This window comes from Sciurus vulgaris (assembly GCF_902686455.1).
Source record: "Sciurus vulgaris genome assembly, chromosome: 1".
Taxonomy (NCBI): Eukaryota; Metazoa; Chordata; class Mammalia; order Rodentia; family Sciuridae; genus Sciurus; species Sciurus vulgaris.
This window is the reverse complement of record NC_136461.1, coordinates 186,487,701-186,509,421: the sequence shown is the minus strand read 5'-3', so window position 1 is coordinate 186,509,421 and position 21,721 is coordinate 186,487,701. Positions and strand designations below refer to the sequence as shown.

At 32.3% G+C, this 21,721-nt stretch overlaps 1 protein-coding gene across 2 annotated transcripts in view; it reads left to right on the top strand.

Moving 5' to 3' along the window:
* Window positions 1–21,721, top strand: part of CSMD3 (CUB and Sushi multiple domains 3) — a 1,211,679-nt gene that overhangs the window by 122,666 nt on the left and 1,067,292 nt on the right. For both annotated transcript variants that reach the window (XM_079134049.1, XM_079134050.1), the window contains exon 2: window positions 7,190–7,412. In XM_079134049.1, the coding sequence (XP_078990175.1) occupies window positions 7,190–7,412 (223 nt within the window). The remainder of the gene's footprint in view (window positions 1–7,189; window positions 7,413–21,721) is intronic.

Below are 21,721 nucleotides of genomic sequence, written 5' to 3'. Positions count from 1 at the left end.
TATTTTATCATTTATCAACTCATTGATTTAACAGTTAAAACTGTCCACTATCTATCAGAAACTATACTAGGTTTGAAGATACAACAAGAACCAAGACAGGTGAGCCTCCAAAACACTGGAACTGACATTCTACTGGAAAATACTGATGACAAATAAGTAAACTAGTAATTTCAGATAGTGATTAATGGTTCAAAGTGTGAATTGGAGTAAAGTGATAGTTACTGAACTGGGGTAAGATGGTAAAAAAGACATCTCTAAGTTTAAAAGAGCCAGCATAAATTAGTATTTTATCATAATGCCAGCTGATCTATCAATGTGAAAAAAATGTTAATTCTTCCAAGTGTATCTGTAGTTTCAAAGTAATCCCAATTTCAATTCCAGATGTTCCTGTTTTTCATAAATTGATAAATTGGTTCTAAAGTGTTTATGGAAATGCTGTTTCAAAAAAAAATAAAGGCTATCTTGAAGAAGAAAAATAATGATGAAGGACTTGCATGACCAAACACAGTAATTAACTTAGTTTAGATAATGTGGTACAGACCAATGTAACCAGTATACAGAAACAGGGCTACAAAAAATTTCACATGTAGTGACAACCAACTATGGATACATAAATGGTGCTGGGTGGTTTGTATATCCAAATAGAAAATAAATTAATCTCATTCCTGTTTCATACAATAAAAAAGATTAATTCTAGATCTGAATATGATACGAAATGGATAAAAACTTAGAAGAAAATATAGGAGAATGTAGTTGACTATGTAGAAATGCATACATATACAATAAAATTTTAAATAAAAGTTTAGAAAGTCACATAAATCTGAGGAAGATGGGTAATTCAAGAAATAAAGATATTGTGATTAAAAACAAATAACAAGCATTCTAAAGAGTGTAATAGTTTTACTTCTTGATATACTTACTAGTAACATGGGTTTCCATTTTTAATTGTTTTCAATATTTACTTTGTATACAATTTAATGTATCTAGTGTTCTTATGCCTTTCTGAGATAATTTCCTGAAAGTTTTTGGCATTACTGAAAAAGAATATTGTTTCACAGTGAGTGTTATTGGTTCTTTAAAGGATTTGTAAATGTGTTCTTCTATTAATAAGAGATTGAAAAGAGGAATGCACATACCCACATCTTTAAAAACGTCCGTTATTCAAAAATTGATCCAAAACTGCAATACTATGCTATTTGTAAGTTTTCTCAGTGTGGAAATTTGTGATGTCATATGTTTTTTGCAAAGAAAAAATAGTAGGAAGTATTTGAAAAAACTTACTGCATTTCTACCAAATGCTTAGTTCTATTTCTTGCTGCCATGGTATTTAAACAAATTTTTGAAAGACTTAAGGGAAAGAGTTTTATAAAAAATTACATCATAATTGATAAACATTAAAACTAGAAGTAGCCATGAGAAAAACAAAGGATAAATGGAAAATGGCACTTCACTTCAATGTCTAATAAGTGATTTTTACACTGAGAATCCTATGAACAGCTATGTAGAGGTGCCTCACTCCATGCTCTGTCTGGAGGAAAGAGTTGTGAGTCAACTTTGGAGATCCCAGATCACCTTCAAGATTTTTAAAAATCTGGTTCATGGATATAAAATTAAAGATGGATCGTATCTCAGTAAAATGGGGACAAAAATCAGTTAGCTGAGATGCAAGGTACACAGAGAGAAGTATGGATGTTTATTGACAATGAGAAGTCAAAGAATATTGTTGAGTAAGGAAGTGACAGGATTTGGTTTCTGTTTCATTGAAATGCCTTCAGTCCAAATGTGGAGAACTGAGTGAATAGGCAAGCTCATGAAGCCCAGCAGGGTGGATTAGATACTGCTAAAATGCTCCAGGCAGCAGATGAGGAAGAACTGAATGAAAACCAAAGAATTTAGAATAGAAAAACAAAGTGTTGATGTTCAGAGACTAAGGGTCCCGCTGGGAGTGAGGATGTCAATATCTACCCCAGTTCATTCAGACATCTGAGACGGGGCTCTGAAGGCACAGATCTAATTCTACTTAGGATTATACAAGACATATATAGGCACATTACCCAATCAGGTTAACACACTTGTTAAAGCATAACAGAACCAGCCTATAGGTGAGCTATACATCCAGATAATGTAAACAAACCAAGTATGCCTAAGTGACTCTGCCCAGTAACAAGTCTGAGACAAAGGACCCGGGGGATGGTAAGCTCCAGCACACAGCATGAGGCAAGGCAGCTGCAGTGCAGGTGAGCTCATATCACAGCTTGCTGGGATGCATGAAGAGTGAGACTCCCTTCAGCTCCTAGCTCAGCCTCAGCAACTTCAAAGGCCTTCAGTCCATAGGAAGTCATTACCATTACCTCAGTTTCTCTGTCCAGACTGTTTGGCTTACTTAGACCATGGTGTCAGCGACTGCTGTCAGGATAAGCTTGAGGAATGTTCCCTACAACAAAGAAGGGTGAGAGATACATTTAAGAGGGTTTAAAGAATGCACTGATGAAATCAGAGAATAAGAAGAATCCCAGAGGATGTGGTGACTAGTCCTTGACATGGATTGTTACATTCGCATAGAGATTAGAAGAAAAGTGACCACATAAAAATGAAGTTATGTATCTTTTACAGTTTACGATGGTAAACTCTATACTATACCTAGTCAATAGTTGTGTGTATGGTTGCTGAGAAAATTGTAAAAATTAGTAGACAGAAATTTAGTAAAGGAGTGCTTTTAGAAATCCATGAGAAAGCCTGGGAATGTAGTTCAGTGGTAAAGTGCTTGCCTAGCATGTTTGAGACCCTGGGTTCAATCCTCTGTTCCACAAAAACAAACAAATAAATTTAAGTAAATAAGTAAGTAGAAGTCCATGATATCAGGGAAGAAGGGTATCATCACAGAAGCAGTTAGAAGAGATTTCCCAGGGGAAAAAAAATGGTCAGCAGTTTCAAATACATGAAGATGAAAAAAAGGATAAAAAAAGAACTATTTTGATAATGAGGAGGTCACAAGCAATCTTTGCAATCTTTGCTGTAATCATGTCAACACAATTGAGCATACAAGTACATTTGCAGTGGTTTTAAAAAAATGGTTAAAGAAAGTGAACACAAATGTGAATATTACTGTGTCCTTGACCTTGGTTAACCCCGAAAATAAATAAATAAATAAATTAATTAATTAATTAATTAATAAAATTCTAAAATACTATTAAAATATGTACAAATAGTCACTACTTTGCTTTATACGTATAGGAAAGATGAAATAAGGACATAAAAAAAAATAAGGAAAACTTTAAAAAAATCCCACATTGTTAAATAAACTCCCATTGATCAAGTGACCTAGTAATGAAAATTTTTAAAGTATAAATGAGCTCTCTTAAGTGAACATTAATAATCAAGATGGGAAAATACAAGGCACCAGAAATCTCAAAGACTGAATCTATACAAAGCTGCAATGCCAATTTTTGGAAAGGATTTTCCATAAACCTCAGTAACTTCTCTAAATAAACATTTGCTCCCCCATGTGTTCTTTTAGCAAAGTGTGCCTATCCAGATCATGGATCATAACTTATTCTGCAATAACAGCTTAAATATTCTTGTGTCTCACAATTTAGATCATCAGGTCCCAGGAGACGTGTTAGAACAATGACTTTTCTACTATTTTACCCCTAAGGCATGATATATATTTTAGTTCGCTTTTTATCACTCTGACACAAAGACCTTACAAGAATAACTTAAAAAAAAGAAAAGTTTATTTTGGCTCACAGTTTCAGAATTTCAGTCTGTTGTCAGCCAACTCCGTTGCTCTTGGTCTGAGGTGAAACAGAACATCCTGATGAAAGGGCCTGGCATAGGAAATCAGCTCAGAACTGGACCACCAGTCAGCAGAGAGCAAGCTCTGCTCTCTGCGGAGCTGAGCTCCCAAATACAGGTCCCCAGGGACCCACTGTTTGTTGTCTGTCTGCCTACAGTTACCACCCAGTTAATCCATAGCAGTTACCACCCAGTTAATCCATAGCAGTGTACTAATTCACCGATTATGTTACATTGCACATATTATAATCATTTCACATCTGAAGATTCTTGGATTGTGTTACACATGAGTTTTTGGGGTCACCTCATACTTAACCCTCAACAATATGTGTGATGAATAGAGGAATGGATATGGAACAAGGATTGTCAGAGGAGATGAGTTGAAAAGGACATGATGATCTACATGTGCAATAAAGAAAAATAAGGAGTTGTGATTTTATGAGAGCAGTGATCAATAAAGAATAAGCAAAGTTGTTTTATTTAGAAGTGCATATACAAAGGCAAATATAGATTGTCAATGAATCATCATAAACCTAAGCAAACGTTTATTAAACAAGTGGTGAAAAAGGCAAAGTATCTTTGAAAACTTGGAAATGATTTAAACAGGCAATTCTTAAAAGAAGAATTATGAAGTGATGAAAAGAATGTGACAAAATATATCAAAAGTAAATCTCAGAAATGGAAAATAAAATACTAAGATAACATTTTTTACCTTGTAAAATTTGCCTTTCAAAAAGTCTCATGTTGCCATAATTGGGGGGTGCAAGTGGGAACCACTTCATACTATGGTATTAGCATTAAAATTTTTTACATCCATTAAGATTAACTTGGCTGTAGCTATCTAAATTCAGTCCCTACTTCTTGGATTTCATCTTAAAGATATATTATACAAGTGTTCAAGGATATGGTCCCAATGTTGTGGTTTTTCTGCTGTTATAACTACAAAAATAAAGTTATCAACAGATTGATAAATTATAATACAGGCATACTTTATACTATGTAACTATGTCATCATTAAAAAACAATGTAGTAGAGTCAAGGAAACAGCTCGATGGTAGAGTGCTTCCTCAGCATGCACAAGGTCTTGGGTTCTATCCTCAGCACTAGGAAGAAAAATGCAGTACAAGTATATATCTGAACCAGAGAATATCAGTGGTACTTAAAAAATAAATATAAAGATTTAGAAAAATATATACATTATCATTGAATTCATTTGGAAAATGAATCATTATATCAAATGCACAGAAATAAGCATTTGTGTGCCTCTACCTAGAAAAAGCCTAGAAAGGCTAACACTGAACTGATAACATGAACCAACTCTGTGTCACATAAGTGAAGGGTATTATTTAATACTCTTAAAAATTCTATTTCTGATTTTATGTGACTTCTTTAGTGAAATTTTAAGACTACTCTTGGAAAAAAATGTACATTGTTGTGAATAATGTCATGTTTGGTTTAAAAAACAAAAAATAAAATAAAGAATACAGATAAGAAAGTTTAAAATAGATATAATTCCTAATTTGCTTAAAGAAATAAAAAGGAAGAGAAAGGACTTGGAATATATAAATAAGTGGGCCCTTAAAAATTTATTGGACATAGCCAAGCATGTTATTTTAGGACATATGTCCTTTTCTAAAATGATCAGGGTTATGGGACTTGAGAATATATAAAACAGACCATAGATCAGATTGTAGCTAAAGGGATTCATGCTTGCATTTTGTTATGAAGTTCAAATTGGAAGCTGTTCAGGCAGAAAACTAATAGAAATGGGTGATAGCTAATTAACCTAAGGCTTCAAAGTAATTGCTCAGCAAGAAGCAATTTAAAAGGGACCTTTCTTTTATTTACTTATTTATTTATTTTTGAAAATCATAAAATGCCCTATTTGACTTTTGGTGCATGAGCAAAAACTTCTGAATATATACAAATATTGATTTTTTTAAAAAAACATTCACCTGAACCAACTTCTTCGTAAATTTTTAAAAGGGCAATAGAATAACAAGAACTGTGTTTCGTATCTCAGACTTGCTTTGCCATGTATGGAGATAATAGGAGTAGATCCCAGAACTAAATACAACTCAGAGTGTGGGATTATATTTATTCAACCAGACTGAGCCATAATCCTTACCACTAGAATCAAGAGTGTCAGCTACACCAAATAATATGACTGCTTAGTGGAGAAGTGACTCGCATAAAAACATGAAAAGCTACTGTGAAGAGAGAGTGGAATGAATGTGTGGCATTCAAAATGAACTTCTCTTTGCCACAATGTACCAACATGACCTCTAAACTTCTGTGCACAGTATTTTTTTTTTTTCCCAAAAGATCTATACCTGTATAAAATATATTCATTGCTTTCCCAAAAAAGGAGTCCCAAATTTCCTGCATCTCTACAACCAGTTCCAAAAACTGATATTTTGGGTAGTGTGGTGTTCTCTTCCTCAAATTTGCTGGTATCTGTGACTTCCAGTTTCCTGGAATTTAAGCTTCATATAAGACCCAGAGATGTAGATAATAATATCTTTGTGAAGAGTTCTCAACAGAATTTCTGATCCTGCCTCTAGGTCTAAGCTTTATTAGCATGTAGTCTAAATAAATCCTGGGACCATCTTTTCTGACCATTGTATTAATCTTAAGGTTTTTATATGCCACAATAGGATACAGGATATTATATATTTAATAAAATATTTTTTCAAGAAATATAATAAGTGTTCTAGGTATCTCCAGGAGTCAGGCTTGCAATGACTTAGACCTCCCATGAAGTTAATGTGGAACTCAATATCTCTGTTGTCAGTTGCCCAGGATCCATAAGTTCAATATATTTTCCCCCCAACTTCAGAATTCATTCTGATGCAATTAATTTAAGATTATACCCAAAGTGCACCAACTGCTCTGATCAAAATTAGGAAAATCACAGACAGTTTAGAAATTGCTTTTTTTTTATCATCAAGGTGGGTGTTTTAAGATAAATATGAGTTACATGGTAGAGATGTGGGCATATTGTAGAAGTTAGCATGCTTTGCCAAGAAAAGGTGAAATTATTTTGTTGAGAATCAATATACATCCGAATCATTCAATGTTCAATACTGTAATTTTCCACAATTAGATTATAAGTTTAAAGATAATTTAAACTTAAAGATAGAATTGTGTTTGTTGGAATATGTAATGTGTAATGAGTCAGATATATGGGATGATTTTATTTCATCAATTGGTTAATAATTATTAACTTCAACATGATAAATGAAAATTCTAATATTTTGTTACATATGTATAATTTAAATTTGAAAATGTCATTTAGAAAATTGTTGTAGACATCAAAAACTTTATGAAATAATATGTCCCCTGAATTTTTTTAATATGCTGTTAATATCTTTTTATTTGTCTTTTGTTGCAGGATTTATTTATACATGTGGTGGAACTTTAAAAGGACTTAATGGCACTATAGAAAGTCCCGGTTTTCCATATGGATATCCAAATGGTGCAAATTGTACGTGGGTAATAATAGCAGAAGAACGAAACAGAATACAAATTGTTTTTCAGTCATTTGCACTAGAAGAAGAATATGACTACTTATCCTTGTATGATGGACATCCTCATCCTACAAACTTTAGGACAAGGTTAGTGTATTTTGAATGAAAAAAGATAGAAATATATTTTATGTGTAAAATCATTTTACATGTAATATAATTATTTAACATGTGATATGGTTATTTAACATGTGATATAGTTGTAATAAAGTCATATTGACCATCTAATTATTATTCATTTAGAAATATCACTTCATAAAAATTTATCTCCATATCTCTTATCTCCTAATACTACCACATTATTACCATCTCTCAAAAAGATGAATTCAAGTTCAATTTGACCATTTTAGAGTGATTAAAAATACTTCAGGATTTAAAGGTATTATCTCCAAACTTCATTCATTAGGGAATAACTCTCAGTAAATCAAAAGCTTATTATATAATGTGTCTTTCAATGATATGTATCCAATTCTAATTTAAATATACAACAATATACAAAACACAATACACAAAATATCATATGAATACAGTATTCATGTAATAGCAGAATACATTGATTTCAGATGATGTGTGCATATATCTGAATGGTATATCCTTTCATGTCACAAACTGGAACTTTCACATATCTGTCCCCACAAATGAAAGATTAATTTTTAATCCAATTGATAAAACATGTGAAAATTAGCTAGCATCCTCTTACTAAAGTGTTTCTTCACATTTTTTTTTTTTTTTTTTTTTTTGCACACAGTTAATCTAAAAATATAAAGTACTTTTTGGTGTCTTATACAAATACTCAATTTACTCATTAATCAACTGTAACTCAGTCAAAACATTTAAAATGTCAGGCATGACATATTTTAGTCCTAGATTAATATCTGGGCTTAAATACTTTCTTTTTAGTAAATTTTTTCAACCTAAAATTTAAAATATTCTTAGCAGGTAATATGTAGAAATTAATGACTCTTTACTAAAGACTTGGTTATGTTTGAGTTATGATTCTGTAAGTCTTTATTTCTAACAATTTATATTGTTTTCTTGCCTCCCTGTTCTACAGGAAGCAGATTATGAATATTAACGTTTTATACATTCATCAGTCTATCATATTAATTTGTATTACTTTTTCCATTTTAAATAAATTTTACTTTTATTATTCTTCCACTTGTAGTAGTGAAAACATAATACAGTGCAGAAAATGATGGGCCCAAAGGTAAGATTTACATCTGAGTATGAGATTTGTTGTTCACCAGCTGTTTGAGCAATCCATGCCACCTCTGCTTAAAGTGGGAGATGGTGATGCTAAGGGGGATGTTATACATTTCACTGTACTCTTTTGACAATCTTAGAGAAAGCACAGCTACATGAATATAAGATCCTATTAGTACACATGTGAACTGCCTCCTGTCAGAATGACAGTTAAAATTGCTCAAGTTATTTATAATCGTGTATTGATGCAAATAAAAGTTCACTACCTTGATTACAGGTAAGGTACTATTTTCATTCCTTCTTTTTCTCTACATTGATTTACTGAGTATTTCTGATTTCTTCCTTTTACACTGTTAAATTCCTCTGTATAAAAAAGTATACTGTACGGCAAACAATTATGGCAGTGTTCAATATCATTTCAAATATTATCAAATGCTGGACCACTTTTGCCAATTACATAGCAGTAAGTCAAGACAGAAATCATGAAATTACATGTGCACATATGCTTACCTACAGTAGTGTATGTGTGTGTTGGGGGGTATCTTCCAACACCTGTGCATAACCAATCACATTATAGGCTGTAGAAGAAAAGGGAAGGTGCATTCTTAAGTTTTGAGACATCTAAAAGAATGCATGTAAAAAGTACACAGATTATTGTGTATTTTCTTTATACCAGTAATGTATGCTCTATAATTGGTAGAAATATAAAAAAGAAGTAATCCCCTTAACACTATGTGGTAGTTCTTATAAAATTACAGATGATATTGTTTTATCTATTCTCTCTAGATCCCCTTGTAAATTAGAAAAGATTATTACTTTATCTCTGCCCTTTAAAAAAAATAGTTGTAGCCTCTGGAAAGTTAAAAGATTTTGAGAGATTGAGATAACTATTGTTCTCATTCTTTCCTAACTAATATGTAAATTGGAAACAATAGCATTTAATTTACAGAGATTTTATGAGGATTACAATGTAATAAAAGTGCAATAAATCTAACTCTTGGCAATTATTTAGTGATTTCTCTCTCTCCGACACTGCTAAGTGTTTTGTATTCAACACAGTATTTAACTTCTCTACCCAAACGGTGTGAAATAATTACTGTTATCATTCTCATCATTTTACAACTGGGAAAATGAGACTTTAACTACTTGCCCAAGGTTAGCATTGTTAAAAGTAGCATGAAGCAGGGCCACTATTGCAAAACAAATTTAACTCAGTTTAGAGTCTGTGCTCTTAACTATGGTTATAACTAATTATTTGTAATCCTCAAAATTCATGTATTTATATACAAATTAAAATCTATTTTCTTTGCTGTATTTAGTAAAATTTGATGAGTAAGATAAATCATAAAAATAAATATTTTTAAATACATGTAATAAAAGATAATGGAAAGATAATCTACAAATATATTCTTGCTATTTGTCTTATAGACTGTGTTCTAATATGTACTCTTAAAACATTCTGTTCACAGTAAAATGTTTTTGCATCTATCTGTTGATCTTTGTGCTTAAAGAAATACAGTTGCTAATGTGATAGCTCATTTTAGTTAGCAAGACTGGGGGAAAAAAAAATCCAACATGTAACCTTCAGCCTCTTCCAGACTGTGTTTACATGTAAAATCTGCTGTTTGATTAGAAGTTGAAACTGCTGCTGGCAGAGTTAGATTCATGTTTGCATCTGTTTCTTTGACTCACTGTTTTCTAGCTTTTTGTTTCTCTCACATGGGATCACATTCTCACTTAATGCAGGCCCTTATGGTATGTCTGCTGTTCTCTTTCTTTCAGAAATTGAAACTTACTTTGTGTTACTTTTCATGAGTTCCAAAGGTTTTGTGAAAACAGCTTGCTATAGTTGCTTTGCCATAATGCAGAAAAGATGGTTTGTGGGTCTTGTAATCCTTATAAATTCAGAGACACATTGGGATTTGTAACCAGTTCTATACTTTTAAATTTCTTCTCTTAAATTCTAACTATTGATGATCCTGCTTATTTCCTATACATTTTGAATTTAGTAAATAAAATTGACATTGATAATTGAATGAATAATTTCAGCAAGGCACTGTTAGCTTCCTTGCTTAGTAATAACTTCAGCTTAGAATGAATGCTGGTGTATTTAAAATAGCATTGGTCTATTTATATGCATAAAAGGTATTACAAAATTTGTTTACTAATAGTATATCCTCAATAAGATGCTTATAGTATATCCTCAATAAGAAAAGTGTACCAAAAATTATCTATATCATAAGGTAGAGATGGACATATTCAAGTAGTTAGAATCATCCTATATATGCAATTTATATTCATATTTAATCTATCTAGATTAAAATATACATATATCACATGTGATTAGAATTTTTAGAAGCATCAATTTGCTAGAAGCATACCAAGTCACTTAATTATTCTGTTGTGAGATATTTTGTTTTTTTGTCATAATTAGTTCAGATGTCAGCATCTTCATAAATATTTTCTATATCTTAGATTAGTTCCTTAGGAATAGAATAACTATTTGAAAAGACAAAAGTAGTATTTTTCAGATTACTACTCTGCTTTCCAAAAGCTTACATCAATGAACATTATTGAGAGTAGATGACTGTACTCCATTTCCATTTAGTCTTTCAATTTTATGTCTTTTATTCTCAGTTTTATTACCTTATTTTCATAATTTAATTATTATAGGTCCTTAACATCTTCCCATGTTTGACAGCTACACTTATTTTCTCCTGTTAATTCTTGTGTCTATATATCACTGTTTTTCTTGATGACTTCTACAATTTATTCATATTTACATATAAAAATATTCGTCCTATTCTGTGACAAAAATATTTCCCAGCTTATTTATTTCCTGTAAAGTCTTATTTTTTCCTATACAAATGATTAAACAATTTTAAAATTATTATATAATGAGGTACATTGTGCTTTTTTTGGAGATTCTTTCCATATCTTTTAATTTTAGAAAATGTCAAGTCAGATATTTTTTACAATTTTTAAAAATTTTTACATGTATAACCAGTGAATTTGAAAACCCAAAAAATAGCTTTTTAAATCTCTTTCTATAGAAGACAATGATTACATTACTAATAAAACCAAGGCAACAGTGTATTTTTACAAAGTTGACTAGAAAGACTTTCCTTTGTTATGTCTCTTGAATGTTAATGTAGGCTCCCTACTCCTATTTGGATATGGTATATCCTTGACCATATTTGACTGTAAGAGAAAATGGACCCCTGGGTGGTTTAAGCAAAAGTGGGTTTGTTTTTCTCAGGTAACAATGACTCTATTAATGTGTAACTAGACAGGAAAGCAAAAGCTTTCCCAAGAGTCCTCAGAAGGATCCTTCTTGCATGTGATTGGCCTGAACAGCCTTATGTCAGCACCCCTTGGTGAGACACATTCTGGATAAAGACCACTTCATTTTTTAACATCAGCTATGCTAATTGCCATGTGAAGGCTGAGGTCAGACAACTGACAAAAATTAATCACAGTACCCTAACAGTCCTGTTCATACTTCTTGTTTTACTGTTATAAATCAAAGTTAGGTTTTAGGAATGCTTAATCTTCTCACTCCTAGAGTTGTCACTGAAAAGGAGGGATAGCTTACAAATTCATAGTGTCATAATGACTACAAAATAAAATTTATATTCTTGAATTTAAAAATGTCCATGAATTAATAATGTTTAAAAAGACAGGTTAAGATACAAAATTATGTAAATGTGAACATAACAAAAATGTTATTGGTAGAGGCAGACAATATTAAACCATAAAGAACCTGCTGTACAGAAATAGATAGCTGGTTAGGTAGAGAATTTTCTATTTTAAATATGGTCATCAGGGACAAGTTCATAGAGAACAAGGGACATTTTTGAATACATAATGTTAATGAGAGATTTCTAAAAAAAGGAGCAATCAGTGCAGACTATAATTCTGTAGCATACATGTGAAAATATGTAAACAAGGAGTCAGTCAGGTGGTATAATAGACCAAGGATAATACAAGGCTTGTGACTTCTGTAAAGACTGAGTGTTATGAGTGAGTTTCAAGAGACTTCCAGGGGAAATGTGATAAAATTTTACCACTGCCAACCAAGTTAAGCAGAGTCAACCCACACTGCCCAGGATTGTCAGGCCTAGGTTGAGTGTCCCAGCCTGTGCTGTTTGTGCCTCTGAGTACTGTATCTGTCAGGCAGGGGGAAGGAAAACTTTTGTGTAATAAGGTCACAAGTGGGGATCTCTTCTTCAATTCTCCCCAAGAGTAGGGGTGCAGTTTTCTAATTCCCACAATTTACAACCCTGTTATAATCTCAAAGGATCATTTAAGCTGCCTGGTGAAGAATAGATTCTGTCCCAACAACAAGTTGTTATTTATTGATGTTAAGAATTTTGTGAGAGAAGTTGACATGGGGAAAATACCAAGTATTACATAGCATATCATTATATAAAATTCAATATCATAAAATTTGATATCATTATATAAAATTCTGTTATTACATTTTAAGAAGATATTTTATACAAAAATTTAAACTACTTATATTTAAAAAAGTAGAGAATACAAATACAAAAATATAAGGAAAATAAAATGCCTAACAGTATAACTTCTGAAAAACATACTGATGTAAATATTTTTGATTTTTGAATTCTTATGAAATGGAAAATTATTGGTGTGAAAATTTTCCTGACCCCTGTTGATATTCAAATTTGTTATAAGTATAATCTGTTCCTATTGGTTCCTTTGAAAGGTATGTGCATCAACAAACAAAAATAATTCCAATAAAATAATAATGTGTCATCATTATAACACTGAGGGAGTAAAGTGGCATATATTTGTAGTCCTGGTTACTTATGAGACCAAAGATGGAGGATGTTTTGAGCCCAAGAATTCAAATGAATCCTGGGTGTTTTAGTCAGCTTTTTTTACTGCTGTGACTAAAAGACCTGACCAGAACAATTTTAGGGAGTAAAAATTTCTTCGGGAGCTCACAGTTTCAGAGTTTCAGTCCACAGACAGCAGGTTCCATTCCTTGAAACTCAAGAGGAAGCAGAATATCATGGCAAAATGTGGCAGAGGGAAGCAGCCACATGATGATAGAAAGCAGAGAGAGAGAGGTCTCCACTTGCCACATACAAAAATATATACCCCATAGCCATGTCCCCAATGAACTTCTTACTCCAGTCACACCCCACCTGCATCCAGTTACTGCTCAGTTAATCCCATCGGGGATTAATTTACTGATCAGGTTAAGATTATGAAACGATGCTTTCTCCTCGAAATATTCTTGCATTGTCTCACACATGAATTTTGGCGGGTACCTCACATCAAATCATAACATCTAAATGTTGAAAAAAGATACCAAATTTTGATTATAGATTTTACAGTTAGATGCAATTATATAAGGTTCTTTAGATAATTTACTAGAAATCTGTAGGATTAAAAAAAAAAAATTAGAGCTTTGACCAGTGTTAACATCACATCAACCATCATTTGGAAAAGTTAAAAAAAAAATTCTACCACTAATAGTCCCAAATTAGTATAGCACATGGATAAAAATAAACTCCATTAATCTCTTACAGATCTATAATAAAAAGTTATAATTTAGTGCCAAAAGACATGGAATTGGAAAGCAAAGAGCCACACTGTGTTCATGAGTAAAATGACTGTATTTGTAAATATATCAACTTTTGAAACTATATAGATTCTGTTCAAAATTCTTAATGTATTTTGGGTTACTTGAAAAGTGATATAATTATTCATTCAACTATCACAGCATAATAACCAGGAAAATATATTTAAATGCAAGAGTAGAGAGTTTATTTATTTTTTTCCACATTTTTATGGTGTATTACAATTGTACAAAATGAATCAAATTGCTGCACGTTCATACATGCACAAAATAAAGCAATATAATTTGGCCAAAAATAGCATTCCCCAGTTTCCCCATTCCCTCCATCTTCCTCCCTCCCCACTATCCTTTTCCTTTAAAAGTAGAGAGTTTAAACAATGTTTGGTGGGGATGGGGAATACGAGGGATTGAAGCCAGGGGTGCTTTATCACTGAGCTACATCCTCAGCGCCCTCTTCCCTTTGTGAGATTAAGTCTCAAAAAGTTGCCTGGGCTAAACTTGAACATGTGATCCTCCTCCTGCCTTAGTACCCACAGTTTCTGGGATTACAGACTTGTGCCAATATACCTAATTGAGAGTTTAAGAATGAAACTTGATTTCAAGCAAAAAAGAAAAAATTCTTAGTAATTATCAAGGAGAAATTACCTATAATTTGTATACAATACAAAGACTTGATATGATTAATGTAAATAACTTAGAAGTTAACATGAAAAAATATAATCATACAGAGAACTGAGCACAAAAATGCTAAAATTCTAATAAATAATAACAAAAACAGATCTCATTATCAGAAAAGCACTCAAAAGTAACATTTTCAAATATAAAATTAGCCAAAACTGTTATAAACACTGTAAACACTTTTGATAAGTGCCACATAAGAAGTGAGATTACCAGTTACACATGATATTTGAAGGATAATTACATAAGGTGTCAAAAACTTTATACATGTATGCTACAAATTTATTTATAAATAAAACATTTAAAATATTCCCCTCTCAAAATTAGACAATTTTCTTAGCTGTTTTACTGTTTTTATTTATTATTTTGTAAAATACCAAAATCAAGAATGTTTAAAGATAGAGTAGTTAATAACAAAGGAAGACAATACAGTAATTAGAAAATATGTCAATTTTTTACAGACAGGGAAGTGACAACATATTACTGGCTAAAATATAAAAAGCAGACTGCAAAACAATCTATAAAATCATATAATAACTTGTGCAAGAATCTCTGTGGACATTTGTACATTTATTAACTGAGATATGTATATCCAAATCCCAAACATAGTTACTTTTTTAGTCAACTTTTTCATTTTTGTGACCAAAAGAACTGACACAATGATTAAAGGAGAAAAAGTTTATTTGCAACTCATGGTTTCAGAGGTCTTAATACATAGACAGCTGAATCTATTGGAAAACAGAGGAGGCAGAAAGAACATCATGTCAAAGGTAGGTAGCTCAGGACATGATAATCAGGAAGTAAGGAGCTTTGTTTACCAGAGACAAAATATATACCCCAAAGACACATGCCTAGTGAACTACCTCCTCTAGCCATATCCTACCTATCTACAATTATCATCAAATTAGTCCATTCAAGTGGATTAATGCACTGATTAAGTTCAGGTGCTTCAAACCTGCTCATTTTACCTCTAAATTTTCTTGCATTATCTCACACATGAACTTTTGAGGGATACCTCATATCTATACCATAATATTCTGCCCTTTGCCCCCAAAAGCTCATGCCCATATTACAATGAAAAATACATTTATTTCATTTTCAAGAGTACCCATCATCTTAATAGTTTCAGCATTGCCCAAAAGTTCATGTCCAAAGTCTCCTGAGACCCAAGGTGAACTCTTAATGTGAGTCCTATAAAAATCCAAAGCAAGTTATATATATCCAATATATAATGGCACAGAATAAACATTCCCTTTCAACAAGGGAGAAATCAGGACATTGAAAGAAGTGATGGGACCAAAGCAAGACCAAAATTCAGCTGGGCAAACAAGTTCTGTAGCTTCATAGCCAGTATCTGGGCCACACAGTATCATGATGTTCAGTCCAAAGGGCTTGTGTGACCCTGCCTCTATGACTTTACTGATTGAAGCCAACATGGTCTCCTTGGCTTGTTTCTCTTCTGTTCCTGAAGCTTTCCTCAGTAGATGTCCCAGATTACTGGCATCATTTAATCTCAAGGGTCTACACTATAGCTTTGGTCCCCCTCACATCTTCATGTGCCACCCTCTTGGGGACAGCCCAAAAGAACTCTGACCCTTCTTGGACTCCCAGGTAGTCCTTTGAAATCTTGGTGAAAGCCTCCATGATCCCTTAACTCTAGCATCCTGCAATCCTGCAGAATCAGCATCATGTGGTTAACACTAAGGTCTGCTGACACCTGAAGCAATTGCCAAACATCCTGGGACCCTGGTTATAGGAACCAGTGAGTGCCTGAATGGCTAAACATAGTGAAATATCTTCCTAGGCCCCTATGTGAAAGTAAGTTGCTTCCAGAGTATCTTAAAGGAATTTTTACTTCTACACCCTTGAGCATGATAGGTGTGGTCTTGCCAATTCTTGAGATGACCTCAAGGTATCTTTCCTATTGTTTCTGGTACAGCACTTAGCATCTCTTTAGTAGCTATAATTTCAGTCACACCTTCCTTAGCCCCTGTTTTACTCATACTTTTCTGGCCAAACTTCAAGTTTTTCAGTCTTTCTGCACTGTGTTTTGCTCCTGATCATTACAGTAAACTTAGCCAAAAGCTTCCAGCAATGTCCAGGCTATCATCCAAATAGTGTGCTACCTTAAAATTTCCTCTGCCAGAATAATTAGTCCATCACCTTTAAATTCAGCTTCACAAAATGTCTCAGGACATGGGTGAAATGAAGATAATGTTTTGGACAGAATATAACATGAATGGCCTATGGTCCAATTTATAGTAGAGTCCTCCTCCACATAAACTCTTGAGCCCAGTCTTTACTGTCCACTGTCCTGTCAGCATTCTGGTCATCTGAACTCCCACCAGAATCACCCAGTAAGCTCTGCTTACAACATTCTAAATCTTTTCCAGCTAGCATCTCTAAACTTTCCAAAATTCTTCCCCCAACAAACCAGTTCCAAAGGCTTTTGAACCACATGGTTAGTTTAGTCATAGCAATTATTCCACAGTCGACTTTTTTGTCACTGTGACCAAAAGACCTGACAAGAACAATGTAGAGGAGAAGTTTATTTAGCATTCACAGTTCAGAGGTCTCAGCCCATAGATAGCCACCGATTCCATTGCTCTGGACCTAAGATGAATCAGAATGTCATGTCACAAGGGTGTGACAGAAGCAAGCAACTCAGAACATGGCAATTCAGAAGGAGAGAGAAAGCTTTGCTCCCTGGGCAAAAAATATATACCCCAAAGGCATTCCCCCTGTTCAGACCTTCAAATAAATTAAAACTGCAGTATGAAAGTATTTTCTAAATTTAAATTTATAATCTCAGTCTAAAACCTTTAGTAATAATGAAAAACAAATCCTGAGAATTGATATTACTTTGTATAGTTGCAAAATACGACATGTAAAGGATTACATAGGAGTGTCCAACTTATTTTATCTTCTGAACAATTTTTTCTTTCATCATTCACAGAAAGTCCTAAGTCAATAGGTTTAAATTTTTGGCACATATGCTTATCCATAAACATATTATTTTCAGTGATGATTAAAATAGAAGACAATAGAGTTTCATTTTGAATTAAGATAAATTCATTATTAGAATGTAAATTTTTAAAATCAGACTGTACATTTTCAACAGCTCAATATTCAAATCTTAAATGAACAGATAAGTAATTTTCACAAAATACATATAAACTCATGTAACACACAATCTACTTAGTATATGAACATTTTTATCATCCCAGGAAATTTTATTGTATTCCCTTCCAATTACAGGTATCTCCCCAACTAGCCACTTTAATTATTTGTTCTCCATGAATTACTTTACTTCTTTGTAACACTCAATGGAATTTCAATGCCATAATACATACTCTCGTGTCTGGTTCTTTTTCACTCAGCATAATATTTTTTAGATTCATTTACATTACTATATGCATCAACATCTTGTTCTTTTTTGTTCCTCAATAACATTAAATTTTATGAACTATTTTCTTGTTAATGAATATTTGGGTTATTTGAACTATGAGCTATTCAGAATAAAGACTCAAGAACATTAATGAAGAAATATTTTGGTGCATGCCTCTCCATTTATCAAATAAATACCCAGGAGCAGAATTATTTGGTCATTGTATAGACATATGTTTAATTTCATAAAAACTGCCAAACAGATTTCCAAAGCTATTTTCCTATTTTATGGCCTACTATCATTGTATGAGAATTCTGTTTGCTCCATATCTCTGCCAACATTTGAAATTCTCCACCTTTATTTTAGATTTGTATTTTGAATTTTTGTGATAACCATTATATTGATTATATGCTTGTTGGCCATTTATTTATGTACCCTTATGAAGTGTCCATTGAAATGATTTTGCCTATTTTTAATCATATTGCTTGATTTGTCTGGATATCATTGAACTATAATTCTTTTTCTTTATCTCATATCTTAAACAAATACATGCACTGACATTTTTCTGTCCAATTTGTGACTTGGTTTTTCAATTCCTTATACAATGTTTTAATGAATTGAAGTTTTTAATTTTAACAGTTATTTATTAACTCATTTTGTTAGTGCTTTATATGTCATCTGACAGATATCTGTTTATTCAAAGATGGAAAAATTCTATTGCATTTTCTTCTGAAGTCAGAGTGTTAACCTTTATAATTAGGCCTACAGTTTGTCAGGTTTGAAGGAGATTAGGCTCATTTTGCTACGTTAAGGTATTAAAAACTAACATGGCACATACTTTAAGGAGTTCTAGAAATGACAACTAATACAGTATGTGCCCCAGCTGGTTGCCTTTGGGCATAATTACAATTAAGCATCTTTCAATACATTTTTTTTTAAATGAGTTTTTGTTCAATCAAGTTTTGTTAGATAGAATGCTATTATTTCTCTTTGTTTCTATAATAAAATACCCACCCCCATTTTGTGCTATGTGACTATTCATAATCTATTTATACCTTCTTGACTGTAGCTATTGAATATAATTATTACCATGGTTATGGTTAAATTTTCTGAACTTTTGTTTGTATTACTGTATTGAATATCAATTATTTAACCAGCATTTTTTCTCAAGTGAGAGATATAAATAAAATAATTTGTTGCAGTTTCTATTTGTTATGCAAACTTGTTGGATTCCTTTTTTAACTTTTTATAACTTCATTTTATTCATTTTTTATTTTTATGTGGTGCTGAGGATCAAAACCAGCTCCTCACGCATGCTAGGCTTGGATTCTTGACATGACCATAAAATTCACAAGCCTGAAGGTCATAAACTAGCGTTAGTAAATGGAATAAATAAGAACCATCTATAGCTGGAATTCCCATATGTGTAAATGGTAGAGCTTTCTTCTTTCAGAAAATGTTGGCAGTGTCCACATAAATGTTCCTGAACGGTCACTATAGTTCTTTTCTTGCATAATTAATCTTATCTGCTTCCTCTTTTGCTTCAGGAATTTCCCATGTAACTTTTTAACACTCATGATACAAATTTTCCTCTTCCCATTTCTGAACTTTTCAGTGACATGCAATCATTCCTGTAGGTATAATAAGGTAGAGAACATCTTCCCCATGAAAATTATTAGAAAATATCTAAATGGCTAATTAGATCATAGAAACAAACAACCACAGTGTATATTTTATGGCATCACACTCTAGTGATTTAACTCTCCTTGATGATATTTCTCCTGTCCCTGTCTCTAGGCTGTCATAAAGTTTAGTTTGAGAATGATAGAACTCAATCCAATTTGCTGGATCTGAAGATTTCTCCCTTTAGAGCTGGAAACAGTCCTTATATCCTAATTATCTTTCTTACACAACAAAATGTCAGGGAAATGCAGAGGCTCTGCTGCCTGACTTAATGCCACAGATGGTTTGTATATGTAATTGTCTGCAGAAATTGCCTATGTGATATTCAGAACTATTTATGCAATAAATAAAGTGAAGCAATGCTATATTTTCCTTGTGTACCTGTAATACGAATGTCGTTTCAACTATGATTTTGGTAATGGCCTTGTATAGAAAGAGCACAGAAAATAGAAGTTGAATATAAAAATGGGTTTTCTATGAAAAAGCTTTTGAAAGATATTCTATTGTGGTTAGTAGCTCTATCCTCGACATTCTAATTTACCGAAGACTTTAGTGTGTTGCCATTGGGTGCATAAGTGTATTTGGAAAAAAAATCAATTAAATTTTGATGCACCTTAGCAGTTAATGAGTCTTCTCTTTAGATATCATCGCTCACTTTGGAGTATCCACATTAATGATTGGATAGATCTCAAGGACAGACAGGATTTCTAAAACTTTTTGTGAACACAAAAGGCTCTTTCAAATTCAAGGAAGGCAAGGATTAAAGAGTATACACAACTATCTATTGTTTATACTAGGCATGTTGCCAAAAAGAATTGAGGCAGCTTTTGGTGAAAAAACAGACTAAATTAAACCATTAAGACTGGAGTTGAAACAGAACAAGAAATGACAATAGCAAGTTTCAACGCTTTTTTTCCATGGATTATATTTATTTATTCAATCTTTTATAGCAAATCTGTGAGAAGTTTATTTCCATTTGCCTGCTTTCAGTACAACAGTACTGATTTACTGAAAGCAAACCATACATGGTATCATTACCTATTAGTGATATTTCATATGAAACTCAGTTACTCTTCATAAACTTTCATTATCTCATCTTTAAAATGGCATAATCAAAATGCCTATTTGATTATCTCACAGAAAGCAACTTGATGTTTTCTGAGTTATGTGTTTTTAATAACATAAAATTTCATTTTGGTAATCTGAAATTCTGACTACAATTTTAGGTTAGTCATTCCAGATTAACTCTTTGTGAATTCATTCAGATTTTCTAATATATGATACTCTAAGACACAGATACTCTGTAGCTGCTTAAAATTAATATTGTATTGCTGAATACACACTCTTTAAGACTACTCATGCTGTTCTCCTGACATCATTTCTAATATTCTTCCAAATATTTCTGTTATACATGAGAAAGTCAAATTTCATAAATATCAGTAATTTTTCCAAGATAAAAATATTAGCATTTCTAGAGACTGAAGACTGAAACTAAATTAGTTAGTGCACAGCTTATTACTTACATTTATTTATACTTTTCAATTATACCATTTTGTAAGTGGCTGATTAGAAGACTTACTTTATTATTATTATTTTAATTTTTATATAGTCATTTTACTAAATCTAAATTGGAAGATTAAGAATGTTAAATGGTACAAGAAATGGCACCACATTTATATCTGTGTCCAGTGTAAAAATAACTCACCTATTTACTGTTAAGACAACATGCATCCAAATGACTACTATGTCATAAAAATACTCATATGAAAGAAAAACTATTCCTTCAGAGATGACTCAAGTCTGTTATCAATAAATCTAGAAACTAGTGAGCCCACA